Source organism: Squalius cephalus (assembly GCF_949319135.1).
Source record: "Squalius cephalus genome assembly, chromosome: 13".
Taxonomy (NCBI): domain Eukaryota; kingdom Metazoa; phylum Chordata; class Actinopteri; order Cypriniformes; family Leuciscidae; genus Squalius; species Squalius cephalus.
Window position 1 is genome coordinate 6,050,737 of NC_137134.1, and position 16,487 is coordinate 6,067,223.

General features: G+C 37.8%; 1 protein-coding gene across 1 annotated transcript in view; it reads right to left on the reverse strand.

Moving 5' to 3' along the window:
* Positions 1-10,591, reverse strand: part of ptk7a (protein tyrosine kinase 7a) — a 44,847-nt gene extending 34,256 nt beyond the window's left edge. Inside the window, exon 1 of the mRNA XM_079889660.1 lies at positions 10,036-10,591. Coding sequence (XP_079745786.1) covers positions 10,036-10,117 — 82 coding nt within the window. The 5' untranslated portion in view covers positions 10,118-10,591. The remainder of the gene's footprint in view (positions 1-10,035) is intronic.
* Between the last annotated feature and the right edge of the window lie 5,896 nt (positions 10,592-16,487).

The window sequence follows — 16,487 nt, forward strand, 5'->3', positions numbered from 1 at the left end:
TTTCAATGGGAGCACTGTGTGTATGAAAACACCAGCAGCGCTCATCATCACTGCCACTTTTTACCCAGCGATCCAATCACAGGGGAGGAGGGGCGGGACTAACACCACACCGACCAATCACATCCGGCTTGTACAACGGCAACAACAAAATAATTCAAAACAAGGGCCAGAGCAAGTAAATTTTATGTTATTTTCATTGGTAACAATTTACAATAAGGTTAACATTAGTTAATGTATTAACTAACATGAACTAATAATGAGCAATGCATTTGTTACAGTATTTATTAATCTTTGTTAATGTTAGTTGATAAAAATCCAGCTGTTCATTGTTTGTTCATGTTAGTTCACAGTGCATTAACTAATGTTAACAAACACAACCTTTGATTTTCATAATGTATTAGTAAATGTTGAAATTAATATTAACTGAAGTAGTATTGTTCATTCTTAGTTCACATTAACTAAGGTAGTTCAATATGTTAACTAATGAACCTTATTGTAAAGTGTTACATTTTTATGTTTTTATGTTAAATTATCTGCAAAATCAGATCTGGGGCCTCATTTATAAAGCTTGCGTACGCACAAAACGGGGCTGAAAACATGCGTACGCCAGTTCCTGCGCAAAAGGTGGGATTTATAAAGAAAAACTTGACGGGAAAATTTGCGCACCTGCACGCAAACTCTGACCCATGCGTACGAACGTTTTGGAGATGGAGCACTTTGGCGACACCGATGGTGAGCTGGAGTTAAATGTATTTTTGGTCACTTTTATACAGAAAATCTAAAGAAAATTAAACATATACAGGAAGATTATACAAATACAATTTCAATCACCAAGCCTGTCACTTGAAGCAAATATCCATTCCTTCTTAAATGTCCGCGGCAGCGAGCGTGTTGAGCCGTTTAGTGAAACTGACGCAAATAACAGTTTAAATAAATAAAATACTTCTGATATAAACATTTATATTAAATATGCCATTCAAATTAATGGAGTTAAACACTTAAACATGAAATCATTACTGAAGTTACAACATTTTTTTAAATTCAATCATTAGAAATATTTGTTGTGGATGCGATTGTTTTTGAACACTTTTCCTGTGGCGTGCTTTAATGTTTTAACCACAGAGATAATTGCTTATCATGATAATACCAGATTGTCTGAGAAAATAGTTTCGTGCAAATAATGCCCAAGGCCTATCTGTTTCCATTAAAAATATAAATCAATTAAAAATACAATACGGCAAGTGGAAAAGATTGAGAAAAACTTTCTCTGAAATGTATTTTACACTATTTGATTTATGTAGGCTATTCAAAAACAAGGCAAGGATAGGCAACTACTTGATTTGTATTAATGTAATGTTTCTTGTACCGTTTATATCATTTGCATATGATTATTCATCCACGTGATAACGTTTAAGTTATCACGTGGATGAATAATCATATGCAAATGATATGTAGATGAGGATCTGCATAGTAAAACTAGGCGTTGTAAGCTCCATATGGTTATTTCGGGTGGAGACGCATGTGCGCACAATCTTCCGCTGACTGGGATTTATAAAGTGAATTCTGCGCAGGTTCTGGCGTACGCACGGTTTTATAAGTCTGAATATTTAAAAACGCCATTTTTGGCTTTCGGCGCACGTACACTTTTAGTAAGGTTCCTACGCACAGTTTTATAAATGAGGCCCCTGATCCGTATCCAATTACGAATAATAATAATAATAATAATAATAGTAATATTCCATATTATAGCAACTCTCAAGCATGCTTTCAGAAGAGCGGCTGGCTAAAAACGTTTAGTGGACACACGGCCTTAGTGTTCAGAAACACTGGAACATGAAAAATCAGCTTCTATTTCTGCTGTACATTATAAATGGACATCAGGGACACTTTTCTAATAAATGAGATGAGAGTGAAGAACATATGGGGAACAGCCGTCTGACTTCAGCCCGAGCTCATGAGTAAGACCTGGTTCTGGCACGTGGTCCAGTCCTGGGGGTCGCTCACATTGCAGACTCCACAGGGAGTCCGGCAGCCTCCTGTAACCCTCCACGTGTTTACAGTACGAGACCTGGAATCTGATGCAATTAGCCCACATTAAAGGAGCGTTTGTGGAATATGACCAGAGCTTCACACACTTGCTCAGCGACTTTAAACAGCGGGAGCATCCGATGAGTGTTTCAGGAGACACCATGGAGCCCTAATACAAACAGATCCAGCTCAACACAAGAGGCACAATAAACAGCGAATGTGCAAACAATGGAATAAACCAAAAATCCAGAGCTATTGTTTGGATTAAGCAAAACTTTTTCTCCCTCCGGAATGTCAAACTAAACTCGAACTTCTGAGGCTGAAGTCCCACTCATTAATGATTCAAAGACTTACTCTTGTGTATCCGAGGGTAGAAACCAGCACACAGTCCCATCTGAGAAACACGCACAGGTTTTTTTCATTAAATATCATCTGGGCGGCATTGCGGTGAAGGAGGGGAATGCTGAGAGCGGAGCGGGGGGAAGGGCCAGCGAATGTAACGTAAAGCACATGCACTTCTTGTAATCGCTCTCATTCTCCTATCAAAACTAACAAGAACCACTCGCTCTATGAAGAGCGGGCCAGAACTCACCACTCGACGCCACACAGGCCTCAAACCCCCTCGGTTTATCCCCTACCCTAAACAACTACTTAAAAAAATACTACTTTAGAAGAACATGTCACAAAATTACATGAAACTAGATTTTTATAAACTAGACATTTCAAGAAAAAAATGCCCTTCCAACATGGCTTGCCATGTGATATAATAATGAGAATCAAATATTTTGCATAACTGTAATGAAAACTAAGCTTAATTGTAAAAATTAAGCCAAAAAACTTTTCTGAAATTTCTGTATGCAAAAAAATAAGGGTATATATTGTGGTAGATTTTTCCCTAAACTTAACTATCTGGGTCTCGTCTACAAATCGACGTCCCCGTTCAATAATAGTCACCTAACTAACTTGTTCCCCTAAACTAGCTTGCTTCCTAAACTAGCTTCCTGCGCAGGAATAATCAACAAACAGACTCAAGCAATTGTCCTTTAAATGCTTTAATCACGGCCAGGAGATCTTCCCGAGCAGTTCTCAGGGAATCTCTCCCAAGAAGCAAGGCCGGAGGATCTCAGACAAATTCCATTGAGAATCCCACCAGAAAACACGAATACAACAGTTTTTATAGAATCGAGAAAACAAATAAGACTAACATGTCACCTTCAATATCCTTGAAGGTTCAAAAGCCCCAAACTTTTCCCTCTGTCACTGGCATTACTAATTTGTGATTACTAAGTAATCTGTCTAGTTTCACTTCCCTAATTGTTATTTATACACACACACAAAATCACAGGTTTTCCCCAAAGAGTTTGGAAACATTTAAAAGCATATGAATGTCATCCCTGCATGAAAAACAAATGTTAGTTGATTAATTAAAGTTGATTAATTAAAATCCATCACATTATCAATATATGACGGTTTTACCCAAAAACCAACGTCAACTCATGTAACGCACGCAAGGAATAGTTTGTGGATCAGGGAAGAAAGCTTTATTTGTATTGCTTTGAGGGATTACATATAGTTTAGGGAAACTTTCGCATATGCCGTATGCATCACGAGCAGATCATTGCATTTGGTCAAACAAATTTCTCCGATGATGGAATTGTGGTTTTGAAGAGCAGCTTGTGAAAGTCTTTAGCGGAGCATTGGAGAATGGAGGGTAAGACTTGGCAAAACCCGTGGCCTGAATGGTTTACAGTGGAGACGACAGCTGTTTCTGCTGCTTGATTGGGTTCGGGCTGGAAAAACTATAACAGTCGATTCATTTACATTTGCACTATTTCAGATGGATTTATTGGGATTTTAAGCATGTCTATGCTCTCGTGTTCCACAGAATAAATAAATGCAAATGGTTTTGAGCAACATTAGAGAGTTAATAACAAATTTTCGTTTTTTAACTATCCCATGGAGACTTTTAAATAGAATATTACGGAGTCAACACACAATAGATTTCAAACATTGATATACACAATTATAACCCATTACACATTGGATGGTTGGAGTTTTAATGCCATGCCAGCTTCCTTGGCTATTTTCATGGTGAGAACAAGTTCAAATACTATAAAAGTGCAATTTAAAAACCTATGTGCGTTTTTTCCACGTTTGCTTTGGGTAAAAACTTTCAAATTTCAGTAAAACTTTATAATAAGGTTTATTTGTTAACATTACATTAGTACACCACATTACATGAACAGTACTTCAACAGAGTTTAATAATCTTAGTTAACGTTAAGCGTTTAGCAACAACACATTTTTTAAGATCAAAAGTTGTATCATCTGTTAGCATTAGCATGTCAGTTAAAAAATGAGACCTGATTGAAAAGTGTTACCAAAATGTCTTCAAAAATGTTTGCTGTGTAATATAATCAGTGTTGGTTGTAATCCGTTGATGTAATTTACTCTTGAAAAAGTAAAGTAAGGGATTACTCTTAATTGATCCGTCATTTAATTACAGTTACTTCTGATGCAATTCCATTTAATACTGTATAGACTACGCAACAAATCTACATAAAACAATAATGGACTTAACATAAAAATTTAACGTTGAATGTTAAAATGCATGTTTTTTACGTAACATTCTCCCTTTAAATACTTTGGTCAGTTCAAGAATAATTAATGCAATTTTATATTATTTTTTTGAAAGAATTAAAAGAGCAGTTTCATGTCTATCCTTGTATTGTTCAACTACTCGAGGTTGATATGGGATTTAGAAAGTAATAAGTGATCCAATCATTTTTAGATGAGTAATTAGTACAGTACAGAAAATGTATGTGATAATAACCAATTACAGCCATAAGATCTAAAAATGTCATGTTAACAACAACATAAGACCAGTGTGAAAAAAATCACCAAGTGACCTTGATCTTGACCTTGACCAAGTTAAGTCCAATTTTTAAACTCCCGCCATATCAAACATAAAAATTCATAATAAAATTCACATAATATGGGAAGGATACCAAAAAGGGACCTTTATATAGAGAAAAAATTACAAACTTATTTGAGTCATAAAAAGCAGTCCTACCTCAAACATTCACATTTTAAAAATGTACAACTCAAACAAAACACTAATGTGACCCTGGATCACAAAACCAGTCACGTGTCGCACGGGTTTATTTGTGGCAATAGCCAACAATACATTATATGGGTCAAAATTATCCATTTTTCTTTTCTGCCAATATTTTATGCTAAAATCATTAGGATATTAAGTAAAGATCATGTTCCATGAAGATATTTTCTAAATTTCCAACTGTAAATATATAAAACATGTATTTCTGTGAGTGAATGCAGCACAATCGCCAAAGGAAAACTTTAAAGGAGATTTTCTCAATGTTTAGATTTTTTTGCACCCTCAGATTCCAGATTTTCAAATAGTTGTATCTCGGCCAAATATTGTCCCATCATAACATCAATGAAAAGCTTATTTATTCAGCTTTCAGATGATATATAAATCTCAGTTTCAGAAAATTGACACATGTGACTGTTTTTGTGGTCCAGGTTCACATATTTGCTTTAAACAAAATGATGACCTTTATTATTTAAACCTTCCACTGTAAGTGCATTGATTTGATTTTGCATTTCCAAACTGAAGCTCCTCTATAGTGGTTGGGCTCTAAACCTCCCTGATATTTAGCACTTAAAATGAGCAAGCTAATCTCATGGCTGTACGGGCACAACATTATCATAAAAGCCAGCCGGGCTCACATTTCTGAAAGCGGCTCCAAGATAAACGCGTCTCAAGACCTCTGCATTTCATCACTGCCACTGAGAGTGATCTTAAGGCATCTTCCAGGCTGTCGTTACAGAAGTTAATGAAGAAAGAGATCAAACGGGCACGCCGTCGGCCGCCGCCAGAAGTTTAATCAGACTCAAGCCCGCTCAGACAAGCTTTGACATGGCCGCCCTCTGCGGAGTTTATCCAAGGTGATGGAGGTGCACTTCTCGCCAGAGTTATTTCATAGTGGTGATGGCTTTACTATTATTTTAAATAGCGATAATAAAGAACGAGTGCAAATCTTAATGGTCCAAGACTTCCAATTTCTTTGTGGAAAACATTCCTCTTGCGTTTTACCATCTCACAGTGACTTGCAAACAAAAGACAATGAGTCACATCACAAAAGGCTTCAACTCCTAAATGAGTGTGAACTTCCTAAAAAACCCTGTGTGATCTCAACAATAGAGGCATTTTGAGTTGAGAACATGCGTCGAGACCCTATCCTGAGTGCATGAAGCAGCTGTTGTGTCCATCAACACGTCTCCTGTGGAGTTCTGCTCCAGTCTTTTACTTCATCAAACAAAATAGTTTTAAAAAAAAACACCACAGAAATTCAGACCGAGACAACAGCTGGCAACGCCACATCTTGACCTGACGTGTGCTTGAAGTATGCAGACGACAAGCTTTAACAAGATAACAAGAATCACTAGTTTGGGGGGGGGGGGGGGGGGAGAGTGGTTGGTCCTATGAAAACAATGTCCATATTATGTTTCACTTCCAGACAAAAATGAGCTTTCAGGACCATTAAGTCCTTATGCATTGTGATATTGAATCTTGACGATACATACACTTCCCCTTAATTCGGTTTAATGCAAAAACATCTCATTTTCATTACTGTATTGGTAATAGTATTTAAACTGTAAAGTCAATCATTTGTTTAATAGTATTAGTGCTGCATTTATGCTGATAAATATTGTGTCCGAAGTCCGAACGGGATGATTTCACTGAGATTACAGTATTTTTTTGCGTTACGATAATGAGAATTTAAGGAAATCTTGTAATGAAAATATTCTTAAATTGCAAAGCAAAAAAAAAACAAAAAAAAAAAAAAACTTTACTGTACTCAAAAAAGGCTTCATTTAGAAAAACAATAACATGTCATTTCATACTTTTTTCTTTTGATTTTGGGTTGAAATATGGCCAGGACATTGGTCTTATGGATTATTTTGGGACTTACTTGTTAGTTTGCTTTCACAACAAATGGAAGCTGATGGATTATGAAATGACTTAAATATAAATGTAATAAAAAGTATGTCTAAAGGTCTTTGAGGCAGAGTTGAACTACAGATTTTACACAAAAACACGAGTCTTAAGAACACGAATAAATATCACTTTTCACAAGGAGCCGAAATTTGACCCAAATTTGGTCAAATCCTCTTTCTATGAACTACTGGACTACTCTGGCAAAATTACAAAAACAGTTAAGGAACCAAGTCCTCTCATTCATAATTTATGAGACATTGTTTTCCCTTTTCTCCTGTTGGAGTGACGTTTAAAAAGACCATGAAGCAAATGATTATGATAATATGATCAAGACCACAAAACAAACGAGAATTTCGAATATTTTACGGACAAACATCTAATGAGAAACGCAGCAACTGAGGCAGACCTGAGATAAAGGAATATACGAACAGCCATGATGAGAGTCACACCTCTACGCTGCATCGTGGGGGAGACTTCTTTCCCAGACTGTCCTCCATTAGCATAAGAAAGACAGGAGATGGATCCCTTCGTCCCCGAGATCAAGCAGAGCCCTCAAGTACCTGTGAAATGTTTCGACCCTCCACCCTTTTATCTTTCAAGTCTTCATGCAAATGCTGGCGTTTCTTCAATGGGCCCCGGGGCAGTTCCTCGCTCCAACAATGAGCACAGCCCATCTCCATCACAGTCCAACAATCAAGCAGATTACTGATGGGATTTCTGTTATAAATGAAGAATCCTAATGGAAATTTCCATAGGAACCAACACAACATAGAAAGCGGACCTTTTGGAAAGCACAGTTCCCGATAAGACAAAAGTCCCTGTAAGACACCAAAAGGACAATCCTTACAGACTTTAAAACTCCAGTTCTGTCCAGTGGCACGACATTATTAAATATGCCAGCGGTTTGAAACACAGACTTGGTTTCATCCGGACCACTGGACATAAATGCGGCATTTTACCGTTTCTACAGTTTAAAGTGCTCAGGGTCGATCTCTCAGAGCTATGTCCTCAAATATGTTTATCTAGAGCCAAATGCGCTTCATTCAAGCCCTTTCCACAGTGAGCGTTGCTTCTCTCTCCCTGTGCTGGACTTTAAACTTCAGTTTCAACAAGGACTTTTATTTTGATACTTATTTTCGCTAAAGAGCGGCATTAAGAGCTGCAGACGACGCGGTTATTTTAACAACACTAGCACAAACACGGCGAGCAGCAGAATAGATATTAACCCTAACCCTAACCCTTTTGCAGCAGAAAACGAGAACGCAGCAAATACACTCCGGCCGTTTAACTAAACTAGGTTTGAGACAAGTTAACATGTGGCGCATTTAGACGTTTGTTTTCCACACATTTAGCATTATTAAACAGCATATTCTGAGCATTTCATAATAAAAAAAAAAAAGTATAATTTGGAAAATTATTTAGAGATGGCAAGAGAAGACAAAAAACCTTTGAAATTACGAGTTAACTTGGTTTTGTCCTCATGATGAGAGTTTTGCTAATCAGATTAAGTACGTTGTTTGTTTTTAGTAGTTTATTACTTTGTGCAAAATATTAAAATGGTTCATACTTTTCTTAAGAGGTAAACCAGCACCTCCAGTATGTTTTCTCAGTCACAAGGCCTTCTATGTGCCACAGACTTAGGTGTAAATGTAAAAAATAAAAATTTATATTCATTCCCAGTTGGGAGAAATCCAATATTTATTGTGGTAAATATTGGTAAAAATTCATAGACATCACTGCTTTGGCTCTCAGCGCCCAAGATTATAATCTTTGAAGACTATTTTCAATGTTTAAGATATTTTCTTATACAAAGTACAAGGGCTGCCCCGATTGAAACGTGTAACAGTTCCAAAAAAGTATTGTCCGGACTTCCGCTGGGAAGGAAATATGAGAAACCGGACCTCTTGGAAACTTTAATTGAATATACCCGTGCCATATGCAATTGAAAAAAAGAGCACCAAAATCAGTAGAACTTTTCGTTTATCCAGTAAGAACTTGAACTGGAATTGATTATGATAGGATCTCCAGAAGAAATCCTTTGAACATGCAAGCATTTCCTCTTGTTTTTTCCACGAACACTCCTGTGGCCACGTCTCACGGGTTCAATTAATCAAGAGATAAAAAACAGAAACCTCTGTTTCCGCGATGGGTCACTCCACAGGACAGCATGTGCCGCTTTTTAAGGTCCCCAGAAGAGAAGCTTCAGGACTAACATCTTACACCTCCCCTAAACTCCCTCAAGATAAACTACACGCTCCAGCCATGCATATTTCATTCCAGGCCACACAGATGGGATTGTTCTCTCCTGTTGCAGAGTCAAGGAAAAGTTAACATCTCACACATACAGACATTGTACTTCAACTCTTTTTTTTCTTGTTTTTCGCTGGAATGTCATTTAATTCTTCATGCTGTGCATTTCGCAAGTACACTTCTACTTAACTTTACTGAAGCAAAGTCTAATTAAAATTCAAGAAGTCCAAGTGGATGCAATTGATATTCAGCTCATGTTGATAGGCGTGATTCATGAGGTTCACTTAGCCGACTACAAGTATGCATATCTAGTACAGATAATAGGACAAGACCCATTTCTCCTTTCTTGGTCTCCTTTTACAGACTATTATGCTAATGTTCTTTTACAGGCCTCTTGAGCCCTTACTGTACTTGAGCTTCTGGGAAAGAAGGTTCATTCATCTACATGCATCGGTATTATTTAGTTCAGTGGATACATTGAAACATTTTTTCTGAGCTTTGAAATATTTGCATTCGCAAACACAATGACTGGAAAGTCTGTGCAAAACACTCACGTGAAATCCAGATTAAATCCAGATCCAAGTCTGAACGCAACTCAACTTCGCGTTGGCTGATAGTTTCACGCACATCTACGTCTAATAACTTTTTAAACATTCGGGAAAAGAAGTTTCTTCAAACACGTTGAGCTGTGTAAGAAACGCTGATGGAGAGATGGATACTTTTGTTTCTTACCTTCACCGATCAGAGTAAGCGCCAGGAAAACAGCCTCGGCGTGTGTGAGTTTGCGCTCGCGTCTTCTCGTCCATAAACCCATGGTTGAAGAAGTCGATGAACGCGACGAGTGTGAATTAAAGGCTCAAAGGTGTTTGTGTGTGGAAATTCTGCGGTTGTGAGTTGTTGTTTTAAAGGCTAAAATCCAGTTATTCCTCGCGGCGAGTCTTTCGGGAGTTTCGCTCTTCAGTTTGGAGCTGTTGCGGGTTTGGCTGGATGTGTCAAGAGCTCCATGCTGAATTGAGCAGAAACCTCCTGGAAATGGAGACAAAGAGCCCCTCTGACCGTGTGCTGGAGCCAGTGCTGCTGCTGGGGGTTTGTGTGAGAGAACAGGAGTCGTGTTTCTCTCTCCAGTGGGAGTGGATGGGAAGGGAAGGTGGGTGGGCTTTACCCGGGCTCGAGCAAGGTAAGTGGAAACCAGTAAACACACCACTGATGGGAAGTTAGTTTCACTCGGTTCAAAGGATCTCGTTTGGTTTATCTTATATTCAGCATGACTTAAAATAGCTGCAATAAGTGCAGTTGTTTAAAAAGGATTGCAGCTGGTCTGAAATATAATTTGTTCTCCTTCACCATGACTGCCATCTATTGGCAAATCCATTCATTGGTTTCCAACTGTGGTTTCCAATGGCAGCAGTTGACGTGCACTCTCAGACCTCACGTGTACGCGCAGCTCTCGGTGATGTCACGTGCACTCTCTGAACGAACAATATTAACAAAATAGATTTGGAGAAAGCATGGTTGTTGATGATTCCCAACAAGGAAGTCCACTTTAAAATCTTGCTCAAAAATATGCCCTGTGTAAGTTTGACATTATCTAAACATGTTAAAACCTGTACGCCGCTCACCAAATGCCAGAAATCGGTGTCGGCGAGTAGGCTATATAAAAACGGTGTCAATCGCCAGTTGGTTCGAACCGTTTTTATGAATTCTAACAATGCAATGTTGAGAGAACATGAACCTGAAGAAACGTGAAGAGAAAGTTTACGCCTTGCCAATTTAAATATTCAAGCGCAAGAAGACGCAAAAGGGAACTCAATTCGTTACTCGCCGCGTCGCGAATACTGAATTGAGCTCTCTTTCACGTCTTCTTGCGCTTTGATGGAAAAACTCACAGAAAATTATGTTTTTTTAAAAAGCCATCTCGCCGAGTATCCTCGTCCGTTATGGCTTAAGTGAATGTAAACAGTAGAGAAAGACGATGCATGTGTATATTGGATCCGTGCATTCGCTCTTAAAGTGACAGCAGCCTAATTAGGCTATACTAGGCCTCTGCAGGAAACAGGCCCGGCTGCAGAATGAAATGACTGAGGGGGCATGTGAAATTGTTAAGGGGGCTTATACCATCAATGAACAATACACACTGATAACTTGCTTAGTAAAAAAAGATAAGCCAGCGTCATTTATTATGCATATATTAACCCTTTCACGCTTAATTTTAATATTCTAACTGACTCCCCATAGTGAGTTTTTTCAAGGCGACTGTTATTTTAGAATTTAGAACGTTCCCCCTTAATGTTTCCATGGCAACGCGTCATATTTGTCACGTGACACACCGCGGATGTATCGCTTTTATTTCCTTTTCCCTTTTTTATTCAAAATATTCACAAACTTGCTTACCATATCTGATATTCCGATTCTCAAAAATGTGTTTGTGAGTGTGTTTGGTCATTTAAAAACCTTTATAAATAATCTTGATCTTGATCTATAACGTGAGATGGCTAGCTGTTTCTTTGCGCCGCAGTTCAGAGAATCCTGTGAGTCATCAATTTCTCCCGAAATACATGCAAGAAAGTGGAATAGAAGAATAGAGTAAACTACTTTATAGTTACTTCCACTGTGTTTGTCTGATATGAATAACACACGTCGGCAAATTATATTTGAATAGATTGTTATTGCTGCTTCCACAGACATCAGTGTGTATTTTACAAACTCCAAATGTATTGTTTTACTAGTGCTTAATGTGTTTTTAAATGTCTGAAACCAAAAATAAACATTGTGAGGTTGAAAACACTGCATAGTTGTGATATATGACAGCGCTGAGCGCGTCCGACTTTGGCTCAGCGCCAGCCAACGCGCGAAAGCACAATTTGAATCTGGCAGTTATGTCGTCACTCGTCACTGAACATTCTAAATCCCATATATGGGACTGTACCGCTCAAAAGGTTAAACATTTCATTTGTAACCATGAATACAAAAATGAAACTGAGGGGGCACAAATCAGATCTGAGGGGGCAATGCCCCCTTTTGCCCCCTCGTGGCGCCGGGCCTGGCAGGAAACCACTAATGTTTCTTGACTGAATCACTTTTGTAACTTTAATAAGGATTAATCTCTGTTGTTTGATAAAATGAAGACTATGCTGTTTCATTTTACATTTACATACAGTCGTGCTCAGAATTAATCATACCCCTGGTAAATATGATCAAAAATGGCTGTAAAAAATCACATTATGAAATAATTTTTTTTCTCCAAAACACGTTGGCCACAATTATTGATACCCTTTTATTAAATACCTTTTTGAAATCTCCTTTTGCCAAGATAACTGCTCTGAGTTCTCTTCTATAATGCCGGATGAGTTTGGAGAACACCTGACAAGAGATCAGAGACCATTCCTCCATAGGGAATCTCTCCAGGGGTCTCATTTATAAAGCGTGCGTACGCACAAAACGGGGCTGGAAACGTACGTACGCCAGTTCCCACGCAAAGGTTGTGATCTATAAAAAACAAACTTGACGGGAGAATGTGCGCACCTTTAAACAAACTTTGAGCCGTGCGTACGCACATTCTGGAGACAAAGGGAATTGGCGACACCGATGGTGAGCTGGAGTTAAGTGTCTTTTTGGTCACTTTTAGACAGAAAATCTAAAGAAAATTAAACATATACAGAAAGATAATACAAATATAATTTCACTCACCAAGCCTGTCACTTGAAGCAAATATCCATCCCTTCTTAAATGTCCGCGCCAGCGAGTGCGTTGGGCCGTTTAGTGAAACTGATGCAAATAACAGTTTAAATAAATAAAATAATGATTTAAACTATGTTTTACTTCTGATATAAACATTTAGATTAAATATGCCATTCAAATTAATGGAGTTAAGCACTTAAACATGAAATCATTACTGAGAAGTTACAACATTTTTATATTCAAATTCAGTCAATAGAAATATTTGTTGTGGATGCGGTGTTTTTGAACACTTTTCCTCTGGCATGCTGTGTTTTAATGTTTTAACCACAGAGATAATTGCAGATTGTCTGAGAAAATAGTTTCGTGCAAATAATGCCCAAGGCCTATCTGTTTACATTAAAAATATAAATCAATTAAAAATACAATTCGGCCAGTGGAAAAGATTGAGAAAAACTTTCTCTGAAATGTATTTTACACTATTTGATTAATGTATTCAAAAACAAGGCAAGGATAGGCAACTACTTGATTTTTATTAACGTAATGTGTCTTGTAGCCTACAGTTAAACGTTATCACGTGGATGAATAATCATATGCAAATGATATGCAGATGAGGATCTGCATAGTAAAACTAGGCGTTGTAAGCTCCATATATGGTTATTTCGGGTGGAGACGCATGTGCGCACAATCTTCCGCTGACTGGGATTTATAAAGTGAATTCTGCGCAGGTTCTGGCGTACGAACGGTTTTATAAATCTGAATATTTTTTTGCGTACGCCATTTTTGGCTTTCGGGCGCACGTACACTTTTAGTAAGGTTCCTACGCACAGTTTTATAAATGAGACCCCAGATCCTTCAGATTCCCAGATCCATGTTGGTGCTTCTTCTCTTCAGTTCACTCCACTCATCTGGGGCCTCATTTATAAAGCTTGCGTACGCACAAAACGGGGCTGAAAACATGCGTACGCCAGTTCCTGCGCAAAAGGTGGGATTTATAAAGAAAAACTTCACGGGAAAATGTGTGCACCCGCACGCAAACTCTGACCCATGCGTACGAACGTTTTGGAGATGGAGCACTTTGGCGACACCGATGGTGAGCTGGAGTTAAATGTATTTTTGGTCACTTTTATACAGAAAATCTAAAGAAAATTAAACATATACAGGAAGATTATACAAATACAATTTCAATCACCAAGCCTGTCACTTGAAGCAAATATCCATTCCTTCTTAAATGTCCGCGGCAGCGAGCGTGTTGAGCCGTTTAGTGAAACTGACGCAAATAACAGTTTAAATAAATAAAATACTTCTGATATAAACATTTATATTAAATATGCCATTCAAATTAATGGAGTTAAACACTTAAACATGATATCATTACTGAAGTTACAACATTTTTTTAAATTCAATCATTAGAAATATTTGTTGTGGATGCGATTGTTTTTGAACACTTTTCCTGTGGCGTGCTTTAATGTTTTAACCACAGAGATAATTGCTTATCATGATAATACCAGATTGTCTGAGAAAATAGTTTCGTGCAAATAATGCCCAAGGCTTATCTGTTTCCATTAAAAATATAAATCAATTAAAAATACAATTCGGCAAGTGGAAAAGATTGAGAAAAACTTTCTCTGATATGTATTTTACACTATTTGATTTATGTAGGCTATTCAAAAACAAGGCAAGGATAGGCAACTACTTGATTTGTATTAATGTAATGTTTCTTGTACCGTTTATATCATTTGCATATGATTATTCATCCACGTGATAACGTTTAAGTTATCACGTGGATGAACAATCATATGCAAATGATATGTAGATGAGGATCTGCATAGTAAAACTAGGCGTTGTAAGCTCCATATGGTTATTTCGGGTGGAGACGCATGTACGCACAATCTTCCGCTGACTGGGATTTATAAAGTGAATTCTGCGCAGGTTCTGGCGTACGCACGGTTTTATAAGTCTGAATATTTTTTTGCGTACGCCATTTTTGGCTTTCGGGCACACGTACACTTTTAGTAAGGTTCCTACGCACAGTTTTATAAATGAGGCCCCAGGTCAGGGAACTGGGACGGTCATGGCAGAAGCTTCATTTTGTGCTCCCTAACACATTTTTGTGTTGATTTTGATGTTTGTTTTGGATCGTTGTCCTGATGGAAGATCCAACCACGGCCCATTATAAGATTTCTAGCAGAAGGCGTCAGGTTTTGATTGTTTATCTGTTGATATTTGATAGAATCCACGATGCCATGTATCTGAACAAGAAGTCCAGGACCTCCAGCAGAAAAATATGCCCACAACATTAAAGATCCAACGGTATATTTAACCGTGGGCATGGGGTACTTTTTATCCTTGTGTGCTCCAAACCTATCTAGTGTGTTTGCTGCCAAAAAGCTCTTTTTTTAGTTTCATCTGACCACAGATCCCTGGGCCGTTTGAAGATCCAGTCGTGTCTGACAACTGAATATGCTGGAGTTTGTTTTTGGAGGAGTGAGGAGCATTTTTCTTGAAACCCTCCCAAACAACATGTGGGGATGTAGGGGTTGTTTGATAATTTTTTTTTAGGCTTTCTGACCCCCAAGACTCAACTAATCTCTGCAATTCTCCATCTATGATCCTTGGAGAGTCTTTGGCCACTCAAACTTTCCTCCTCACTGTGCATTAAGACAATATAGACACACGTCCTCTTCCTGGCAGATTCGTAACATCTTTAGTTGATTATGACTTCTTAATTATTGCCCTGATGGTCAAAATGGGGATTTTCAATTCTTTAGTTATTGTCTTACAGCCACTTTCTATTTTGTGAAGCTCAACAATCTTTTGCTGCACATCAGAACTATATTCTTTGGTTTTACTCATTGTGATGGATGAGCAAGGGAATTTGGCCTTTGTGTTTCCTCATATATAAACTCCTGTGAAACAAGAAGTCATAACTGGACAATATCATGTTTAGTCACCCTGGTGTGCTAAAAAAAGGTAAATATTAATGGGAATATACTTCAGAGATATTTTACTCGTAAAAAAAATTCTAGGGGTGCCAATAATTGTGGCCAACGTGTTTTGGAGAAAAACATTTATTTCATAATGTGATTTTCCCCCCACTTTCAATTCTTTTACTTCAATGAAAGGTTTGATTTTTGCCAATTTTTTGAATGAAAGATCAAAAGGATAAACGATGCAGATTTATTTTTTACAGCCATTTTTGATCATATTTACCAGGGGTATGATTAATTCTGAGCACCACTGTATATTAGTTAGTTCTAGCTGTGGTATTGAAATTGGAGGAGAGAATTGTGAATTTTTACTGGTATCTAAACTTTTGGTGTCATAACTGTATGTTTCATGGCCAGGACAGGTTGTCATCGGCCATTGGCAGGTGTGGCAAAAAGTTCGTTTTAGGCCCTTGTGCTCAATAGGATGAAACATTGATACATTTAGTTACATTAATACATAATACTTTTCTTGTGAATTTATTCAGAATTAACTTATACTCCTATATTTAAACCCCTTAT